The following is a 10,362-nucleotide window of genomic DNA, read 5'->3' as shown; positions in this document are numbered from 1 at the left end:
CCATTTACGGGAAAGATAAGGACGGCAAGTGGTGGCGAGCAGAGAACGAAAGTCGCAGTGAGCTACGCCGAACAAGTGAACCACACATTTGTCGAAGATGGCTTAATCGGGCGACGCACGTTTTCGGCGGCTCTGCGGTGTGCTAACGCGGTATGTTCTCGTTTCGCAAAGGTTTCTCAGCGTTTTCTAAAGGCAACGGGTGGGCACAAAAACTTGCACCCATTATTTTAGCAGGTATTAATTTTGCATGTGTACGCTAGTAAACCAAGTTCTCTTCAAGCCTGATTGGACTGACAGAAGAGCAGTGTCACTTGTTTATTTGGTGAAGATGGCAGCCAAGCTTCCACCAAGAAAATGCATTGATTGAAAGGCTTGAATTCGAGTTGGCTCGGCTACATAGTTCTAGCTTCTTTCACTTTTGAGGTGTAGTTAAAATGATGTCAAGTAATTATAGGCTGCTTTCTACTCATAAGATTCTTGTAGCCGCTTTTTGATTATTTTTGAGACTTTACTTTTAATACTGTCACTCATATACACGTTATGGACAAAATGCTTCTAAATATTATTACAGAGAATGCCGGCCGAGCCAACGTTTTGACAAGTTAACTTTTCTTGGTCACGGCAACGAAATTGCCCTGACGAGAACAGGTCAACTTGTCGATCACTGTTTCCAGCGACGTTCTTTCTCGAAAACTACTTATCGCTTCAAATCTCTCCGTGCCTCTCACCTTCAGTCTTGTTTTGTATTGCATACGCGACTGCAGATGTCGCCCGTGTTGTTTTGCGCGTGACGCTCCGTCGTTATAGACATGAGAGTTGAGCACTGTACATACCACACAACATGTTCTATTCCACATATGTGAACGATGTGCTGATAAGTTTCAAACCTTTTAGTCCTACTGTGTTTCAGCGGTACTGTATTTCTATGTGTGTGACCGGTACTATGTGTGATCGATACTAATGTCTGCTTGCTTTGAACAATGTATATAAAAGGGCATGCGAGTGCCTGTTTAGCCTGAAGTTCTGGTAAAGAACCTTCGTGTTATTCTGTGTAGAAGCCAGCATTCAGATTCGGACGTTTACCTGCATGGTCAGCGTGTGCTTAAAAAATTGAGAATACATTTATACACTGATTCTTAGACAAAAAACTAACCTTATATAACTCACCAGGTTAATTACATTGATGTCTACGAAAACAATTAGTATTTTTAGGCTCCCAGCGCGTAAAGAACATAGCATTGAGAGAAAGTGTGCTATGGATCTATACAAAAGCCTTTATGTACACGTCTAGAAAACGGTCGCACAGCAGCGAGTTCATCCTTCTTTGGATGCCGGCGTTCTACACCCTAACACAAGAATCTTACAGCAAAGCCCTATGTGATATTTCTGGCTGCTAAAAACCATAAAGCGCTAGAATTACAGAGTGAGAATTCATACAAAGATTTCCCAAGCATAGCAAAATCGTCGAAAAGCCTAAAAAGAATTCTCATTCTTGTCCCACTTTAGTGACTCCTATGAACAATTTTCGCAATTCAATGACATGTCCTAGTAATCAGGAGAGTTGCTTGCTAGCGAAACTAGTGCATACTTAGTGAACTAGAAAAGCCACAAAACGTCGAAATAAAAAAAAGCGAAGGATTAGAAACAGAGACAGATAGCAGAGACGTGGCACAAACAACTGACGTTTATTTTGGATTAAGCTTTCTTCTCAAGTCCGTACAACGCATGCACAGATTACAAAAAAAAAAAAAAACACAAAGCACCAATCAAGCCAATCTAAGCCGATCACCGCAGTGCTAGAAACAAGCATTCGTTTCTGGAAAGATAAACTGACGCTGCCTTAACACATTTGTCAGGACCTAGTTTTTAGATATGAAATGCCTCAATAATCTCCCGTTCACGCTGCGTCTTAGCCTCACCTAAAATTGTCACTTCATAAAAGAGGGGCGTACAACCACACGACTTGCAGTGCAACAGAAAGTTACCACCAGTGAGCGAGGGCAGAATATTCTCATGTTCCCTCAGCCGAACATTGACACATCGACCAGATTGTACATCGTAAATCCTGGCACAACTTAACGGAATGTCATGCACCACAGATGTGTTAAAGGCGCAGTATTTTTTTCACATGTTTTATGTCCCACATACTGTTTATCGTACCGAGCTGCGGAACCCTCTTGCAAAGACCCGCGAGTTTTCTGGGTGCAAAACAGACCAGTTGGACATCGCACCCTGGTCCGCAACCTTCTTCAAACTTTGTGAAATGCCTTGGACGTACGGCATAACCACATAGACGCAGCGTGAATGGGAGATTATTGAGGCATTCCATATATAGGTCCTGAAAAATGTGTTAGTGCAGCGTGAGCTTATCTCACCAAAAGAGGATGTTTGTTTGTAGCACAGATCTGAATAGATTGTAGCACAGCCTGCGTGATGCTTTTTTTTTTTTGGTTTGTTGTCTGCACATGCGTTGTACGGACTTGGCAGAAAAGTTTTTTTCTGAAATAAATGTCAGTTGTTAGTGCCACGTCTCTTCCCTCTGTCTCTGTATCTACTGCAACACTTTTCCGATTTCAACATTTTGTGGCTTTCTAGTTTACTAAACAAAAGTCCTAGTATGATGTGTGCGAAGACACCCTGAAACCAAGGAAAACGTGATGCAGTACCACCTAACTGTATTCGCCAAAGAAAATGCTGCTAACCAAAGACCCTGCACTAGTGCCTGCAATATTCCTAAAGCCCTTCAGAAAACGAAAGCTCAATGCTTAATGGTAGAGCTTGTGAGATAAAGACAAAACAAACTGCATCGTATCAAGCCACATATGTACGGTATTGTGTCTAATTTTTGTATGCTGTGCCTGACGACAATTCAAAGATTATACCACAGGCTTTTGTAATTGTTTTGAGCATTCGACAACCCACACGTTGGGCAATTCACATTGTGTGAAACCTCGTTGTTTTTTTTACTGTTATAAAACTTTTGTTACCCATATTTACGCGATGCCTTCACAAACATGAAACCTGCCTATAGGGTGAGTTCACAACAAGCTTTCAAGCACCGGTGTAGCTCAGTGCTACAATACTGGGCTCCAAAAAGAGAGCCCATGCGAACCAGTAAATACTGGTTTCACAGTATTCTCACCTATAGCGTCTTGTTTTGTACAAAATTAATGAAATGTGCATTATATAAATAGAATGGGGCAATAGGATTCTGCGGACCACGTGCTCATGACGAGAATGGCAGCACCCAAGCCACTTTATATCTGTTTCCACTAGTCGTCTCTTCCCTGAGCATCGAGGAGCGGTGTTTGTGAGACAAGGGTTCTCCAACCTTTTGCAGGCACGTTCAAAACCAGGACCACGGGGGCCGGTTCACCACATCCGGACAATGACACTCTAGACATCACGTCAGCCACGTCATTACAGGTGCCTTTCTTGTATTCCACTCGGTAATCATATGCTGAACAGAAAGAGCCCACCGGGACAGACGACCGGATGTGTTTAGCAGTGTGGACAGTCACAACAGCTCCTGGTAATCAGTCTGCATCGTAAATGCAGCTGCATTCAGAGAGACATCGAGCTTCTTTAGCGCGAATACGATCGCAAGTGACTCTTTCTCTTCTGCGGTGTAGTTTTTTTCTGAGCCCGAGCACTTGTGGCTCGAGAATGCGTGAGCATAAAACACCCCTTGACACACTTGGAGCAATATTGCTCCAAGGCCGCATTAACATGTGTTGGTATGGGCAGTGATCAGTAAGTTAAAAACAGGGAGGGAAGCCGCATGGTGATGCGCTATCAGTGATAGCCTCCGACAGAGCCTCGAATGCTTCCTGCTCCATGTTAGTCCAGGATCAATGGACACCGTTGCACAGAACCTAGTGGAGGGGTCTTCTCGGGTGGGTGCAGTAAGGAATGAAGGGGCAATAAAAGCCAACCATGCCTAAAAGACCGTTGCAGGCTCCTAACCCCCATTTGGGATGGAAAGTGCGAAATTACTTGAAGTGTCTGCTCCTTAGAAGAAGGCTCCATTCTACACTCAGGGGGGTCCATGTGCCGCAATTAACGGGACACTGGCCAGCAACTGTGGGAATAAGAACCACTTTTTTAACAGATATAATGTTAGAGGGTTTCAAAATTTCGACCACCTGGTGCTCTACGCAGTAGGCCCTCTGGTGCTGAAAAACTGAAGAAGCCTCCCGGCACTGTTAGACAAGAGCACGATTAACAAACACCTGCTTGATGAGCGTGTGAAGAGCAGCCAGTGGAGGGCAATATGACGGAGAGTTCTTTTTTGCTGCGGCAATATTCAATTTGATATCGAGTACAGTCAACTCAAAATTGGTCGAACTTTCCTTCATCTGAAGCCTTCAACTTTCACGAATGTACGGTGTCACACAATTGAGAGAGCCTTGCAGAAATATTTACCCGATGTGCTGCCGACGTAACTTATCGCACTATCAGCTGAAGACCCTTCAAGGTTGTACGGGAAAATTTGTCACGCGCTCACTCGCATCAGAACAACGCATGAGGAGCAAATATACTTCACAGGTGGTGCAGTTGCAGCATGCAGAATTGATGCAGTAGGCTCAGGTTTAATCGTCAAAATAAGCCAAATGAAATGTCACCAGAAAGATGTGACACTTTCCGAAAAGAAGGCAAGTGCCAGGGGTATGAACACAGTAGTACATCACACACAATTTCTAGCTGTTCCTTCGTCTGTCTGCACGAGGACAACAGTGTAGGTGATGATGGCTCCAGATATCTGCAGATAAAAAAGGAATGAAAAAAGGAATGAAAAAAAAGGAACTTGTGTCCCAGCTCTACCAGGCAGTATAACATATTAACTAGGTATGTTATATCTGGCCGGTCTGTTCGCTACAATAAACAGTTCTTAGGCTAATGAGGGAATGATGCTTTCGTCGTAACTACAAGCACTTTGCTATGTGGCTCACACTTTCATTCGTACGATAATAATCCCAAGTGAAAATACTGTGTGCACTCACCGAAACAAGCAGAGGGAGGTTGACATCGAACAAGCCCCAGCCACTGAAGGCCGACTGCCCGGCCTCTGATGTAAGGATTACAAGGTGTAGCTGGAATTTAGGATGGTCCGTCAGTGCTGCCACAGTTTTTATATAAGCTCAGCGCCACAGTACCGAAGAGATATATACTTTTTTCAAGTGACGTTGGTGTGAAGCTTGTCTCAAATGTGTGTTATTGGATACTAAGGTATCAGGAAATACGTTTTTAAAGAGAACTTCCCCTCACCCTCACAGACCAAAATATTTGAATGTTTGCGATAAGGTGTCTCCTGTGCTTATTGGCATCACTACGGGCTGAAATGAGATAGCTAACGTACTTTTCGTAGAAGGAAAATTCTATACGACTGTAAAATGTATCCGCCAAACATAAAAAAAAAGATTAAACTATCTCCCTGAAGGGGTCCTATCTCCCTGAGGGGGCATCTCCGTGAAGGGGCATCTCCCTGAAGGTATCTCTCTGAACTATCTCCCTGAAGGGGCATCGGCGTTGCGCAACGTGAGCAGTCGGTTTTTTTAAATCAAGAAACTCTCTTTCAGCTGCTGCCTGCGTTGGCTTTGCAAGACGCCACTGAGAATATTGCCTAGAGGAGAGGGAGGGAGCGAGCACAGGTTAGCAGACGCTGCTTGCGTCAGCGTTGTGAGGCAGAAGAGGGGGAGCGTAGGAGGGAACACAGAGAGGAGAGGATGTCCATGCGGAATGGGGAGAGAGAAGAGATTCTTGAATTGAAAGAAGTTGAAGGGTGGGGTTAAGTGACGCAGTGACCTTCTCTCAGGCGAGGACACCACAACCGCGACACTTGAGGGAGAAGGGGGAAAACAGTAGGGGAACAATTAAAGCGGATTGAAAAGCATTTGTGTTGGGGGAGCTCAAGTAGGTGGTAGAAGAGAAGTGGAGAGAGTAATGCGCAGCTGTTGCAAAGAGGTAAAAGTGTGATTTGCGTGTGCGTAGTGTGAGAGCGGACTATGGACGTGTGACATACCCCCGAGCGAGATGTGCTCTGCATCTAAAACGCCCGAGCAAGAGATGCTCTGCATCTAAAAGCCGTAAATTGGCTGGTGCAGCGAATACTGGTATAGCTGGTAGACGACACCTTCAAAGGTGAATAGTCAGCGAAGTATTTTACACCTTAAAATCAGTTAACCTGGGAATGGTGAAAACGTGTGTGCCATAGAAAATATTTTTTTAAAATTAGAAGTGATTTCGTAACCAGTTGAAGTGTGGTTTCGTTTGAGTAACTGATTGTTTTTTAATTGTTTTCAACGAGTCGGTTAACCGTGGAAGGTGTTGCACCACAAAAACTTTTTCAAAGAATGATGATGTTTGTATTTATTTATCTAGAAATATTTTCGATTTAGTTAAAACGGTCACTGTCACCAACATATAGAAAAACACATTTTAATTACAATCAATTAGGGAAACCAAGTGCGCTTCGAGATTCAGAAGACAGCAGTAGCGAAACACCAATAAAACATATACGTACAACAATAGATATACAGAGTAAATTAGATACAATGAATCAAGGGACAAGCGGACGCGAGAATGAGCTGCCTAAGTTGCTACACGGTTGACATCACATTACAGGTGAAGGAAAACGTTCGAAAACCAAACGAATGATTCCTTTGTACTGGAGGTAATTATAAATACTATCCCGATAATCTGGTTATAACCAAGTTAACTACAAATGTAATCATGTCTTGACTGCTTTTTGAATTGTTTATGATGATGTTCATTCGAACTGGAGTGTTCAAACTTGAGGGTAAGAAAACTGTCTGCTGCTTGAAGCTTGTGCTTGCAGCCATATATAAAGACAGGAAAATCAGCTAGTTGCAATTAAAGCATTCGTCATAGTGACTCTGCGTTTAAGCAGTGTTTTAGATAAAGAAAATTTACTTTATGTAAAGCTGAGGGCTTTGTTTTGTCAGTACATGTAGGGTACATTTTTAGAGTGAAGAAGCAGCGAATAGTGTGCAACAAACGTATAGAAGGTAGGAAATGCACGACCATGTCATTTTGTTTCAATGTTCACTAGCGGATAATGGTAGCTGATGTTCTAGTACCTTCGACTACTGTGTATACAGTAAGTGGGAACTTTATTCACTATTCATGTAGCAATACTTTGATCGTACATCGTACATGAAAAAAGTACAATGTACGTATCATACATTGTACTTTATTTACACTGCAAGGGAGGAAAGAAGTAAGATTCTCCTTACCTGATTTGCTGCAGCGTCTGAGAGGGTAGTGTAGTCAGTGTCTTGTACAACGTCCTTGATACGATTAGCCTGAAATACCAGAATAGCTTAGTTTCTCCTCATAGGGACATTACATATTTCTTTTTTCAGGAACAACCAGTAGTTTTTGGTGCCACTTTGTAGTGCTGCAAGGAAACATGCAAAGACGAATGTAGACCGGGACAGAAGAAGGTGAGTGGTGATAAACATTTCACGGAAATATATTTAAGCCTGCCTCTTATATATCTATGACAAGAATTTCTGGGTTCACTTCTGTTTCTGTCATAAAACAGGCATTGCCTAACCGCGAAAACATTATGGAGCATCTTTCTATACTTGATGAACTGCCGTGAGTTGTCTATCAGACTTTAAAAGGAATTCTTTACAGTGGCTGAAGCCAAAAAAAAAGCTAATCAACAAGATGCGTTTAGTGTTTTCACTCAATTAGCGTTTCGACTGAAGCCAGGAAAAAGCTTTCAGGCCAGCTATTTAATGTGAAAAAGCTTTCGAGCGATGGTTTGGTAAGGCGTGTTTTTGGAAAAGAATGCATTGGAAAGTCACGGTAACACCTTAAGTGCTCTTCCGCGAATAGAACGACGCGTGGTCAGAACCTCATCTTCATTCATGGCTTCACCCTGGTATGCAGCTTAGCAGTACGAAACAACTTTAGAAATACATTGAAACCTTCATCTCATCCTACAAATATTTAACTGACGGCACCACACATGATTCCTTTCATTCAAAGAAGTGAGCTGATTATAAGATTGCAAACGGCACTCACAGTTTGATGGCAATTGCTAACCTAGAAATAAAATTTCTGAATTGATTTTTCTTATTTTGAAATCTCTCTGCACCAAACAGACATTTTTTGCGAAAAAAACTCTACGTTAAGATGCGCTTGCACGGCAACACTTGGAGGAACTGCATGTGACATTTTTTTACGACGAGCACCATGATATCATGCTCAACGAGCTGTGGCCAAAATGAATATTCTGGTCATTTTATTAAAATTGCATTGTGCAGTCAACTATATGTTTTCTTGTACCAAGCACGAATTTTAAATGATTCTTGATGAGGTTTTGTGTATTGTGTATGCCAAATGAGTTGTCATGAAGGCTTGATATACTGTCAAGGTATGTTAACGCGGTGGTCACAATGACAGTGGGGCTGCACGCGTACACAGGTTGGAAGACCTGGTGAGCAATTGTACTGTCTGAGAGCCCCATTTGGAAGTTGCATGTCTCTCCACGTGTCATTTAGCCAGTTTATCACAGAGCATTCAAAGTAATGGCCTTCACTTTCTTTGAAGCTACCCTCAAAACATTCCAAAATATATGTAGCCAGACTAATTGTTATGCAGAACAAGAATGTTTGTGAAAAAGTGTTTTGTGAAATAATGAGAAATATTCTAGACATTTTGAGCACATGAACATATAACTATAAATAATTGAAGGGGAAAGCAATGCCGTGAAAGTTGGAATAAAGCCATAGCTAAAAATCAATCACATGCAGGCGTTCTTACATATAATCACATACATGCTTTCATATTCTAGCAACTCTAACCTGCATTAGTACGTATTATCATAAGTTTAGCAACTATCTCATATTACCTCTGACGTCATCTTGTGGGCGGCATTTGCTGAAACGACCAGGATCACCGCCATGCTGACCGCGTAGATAGCGCTGAGAATTCTATCCAAAACGGAGACCCCAGAGAGTAAGACGCCGAATGTGGTTGCGCACATAAAGAACACACCTTGTCCGTACAGAAGCACAGAAGGAATTCCCAACACCGAGTTCATCATCGACAATACTCTTCGCAGTTCGGCTTGGTGCAAGCGCACGTTCTGCAAGGTCCTGGCGCATCCGGACGGAGCCACCAGTGCCCGCACTAAGGTCTCATTGGCACCGGCGAAGTACTCCCGCATGACGTTAGCGTTGTAGACGATCAGCCAGAAGGTCAGACCGAACCACATACCCACGAGGAACACTCCTACGCAGTAGAGACACACCGCCATTATCTTGATCCAGTCGTGTACCGCAGTCATCAGCTTGAGAGCTGAAGGAATCACCTTTCGATCCGACACGACATACTTGATGCTGTCCAGGATAGCCAGGACAAGACACCATCGCGAGACCTTCGTCAACCTCCGTCTCACTTCCGCCCTTCTCAAGTGGAGCTTCGCCTCCAGTGCCGCACAAGTCTTTAGAATCTCCAAAAGTCTGGCCGACCGACTGGCGATGATCACGGCGTTCACGGCAGCTTGGACATAAACTAGGATATAGAATCCGTAGAATATGACAGTCGCGGTTCGTGTAAGACCCTCCCTGGGACCTACTTGGCTCGTGGTGATCACTCCCAGAGACCACCCGTAGAAAAGCAGCGTGACGACGCAGTAGCAAACGTAAGAGGGAGCGATGTTAGCGGACAGCTCACTCGCGTGTTGTTTCGTCCAGAGGCCATTGACGAAGCAGCAGCCGGTCAGCTTGCAGGTCATCAAAAATGTGCGGTAACCCGGATACGATGCACTGTCGTGCGACCTTTCCGCAGACTCGAACTGAAATTCATTGGTAGGCGCGGAAATTTTCCTAAGGTAGGTTGGCACGTACCGGGACATGATAAACGCTTCGCGCGCTTGATGAGGCAAACTGGTTGAGGAAGTTCGCGAATATGGCAGAGAAATTTTATGTATCTGTTATTGGCATTTTGTGACAGCGTTCAATTGGATGTTAGTGATTTCTCCGTTGAAAGTAATATACCCTTTACGTTGACCTGGAGGCCAATTGCCTCTAAGCGGACGCGCCTTTTCTGCCATAGCTCGGGATTGGAAGAACCTACATCCCTTCGTCTTGTTGGAGTGCCCAGCAGTCTGCGTGTTTCCAGTGTGCTCTATTGCAGGGGAAAACGAACGCGTGAGAAATATATTGATGTCTTCATGTATGACAAAAAAAGCAACTTTCACATTTAACCTTCGTATTGTTAGTATAGTTGTACAGTCTCAATGTCATTCGTGACTCGGTGCAGACACAAAGGCCTACCTTCCGGAGACAAAGCACAGATCAATAATAAGAACTACGCGTCAAACCG

The 10,362-nt window shown here is 43.5% G+C and overlaps 1 protein-coding gene across 1 annotated transcript; it reads right to left on the bottom strand.

Annotated features, from left to right (window-relative positions):
- Window positions 1-4,591: 4,591 nt before the first annotated feature.
- Window positions 4,592-10,143, bottom strand: LOC142768418 (uncharacterized). The gene is made up of 4 exons (XM_075870391.1): window positions 8,885-10,143; window positions 7,257-7,325; window positions 5,004-5,093; window positions 4,592-4,762 (listed from the first exon to the last, which is right to left on the bottom strand). The coding sequence occupies exons 1-4, from the start codon at window positions 9,890-9,892 to the stop codon at window positions 4,688-4,690; spliced, it is 1,242 nt and encodes a 413-aa protein (XP_075726506.1). The 5' UTR covers window positions 9,893-10,143; the 3' UTR covers window positions 4,592-4,687.
- Between the last annotated feature and the right edge of the window lie 219 nt (window positions 10,144-10,362).

Source organism: Rhipicephalus microplus, chromosome 8 (genome assembly GCF_043290135.1).
Source record: "Rhipicephalus microplus isolate Deutch F79 chromosome 8, USDA_Rmic, whole genome shotgun sequence".
NCBI lineage: Eukaryota > Metazoa > Arthropoda > Arachnida > Ixodida > Ixodidae > Rhipicephalus > Rhipicephalus microplus.
This window is presented reverse-complemented; position numbering and strand designations above follow the sequence as displayed.

What these genes read in the sequence shown, in the direction of transcription:
- LOC142768418 (XM_075870391.1), bottom strand. Translation starts at nt 9,892, where the DNA reads ATGTCCCGGTACGTGCCAACCTACCTTAGGAAAATTTCCGCGCCTACC. An exon ending in CAGACGCTGCAGCAAATCAG is followed by an intron (nt 5,094 to 7,256) that starts GTAAGGAGAATC and finishes CCTAAATTCCAG; the next exon opens with CTACACCTTGTAATCCTTAC. An exon ending in ACCTCCCTCTGCTTGTTTCG is followed by an intron (nt 4,763 to 5,003) that starts GTGAGTGCACAC and finishes TTTTATCTGCAG; the next exon opens with ATATCTGGAGCCATCATCAC.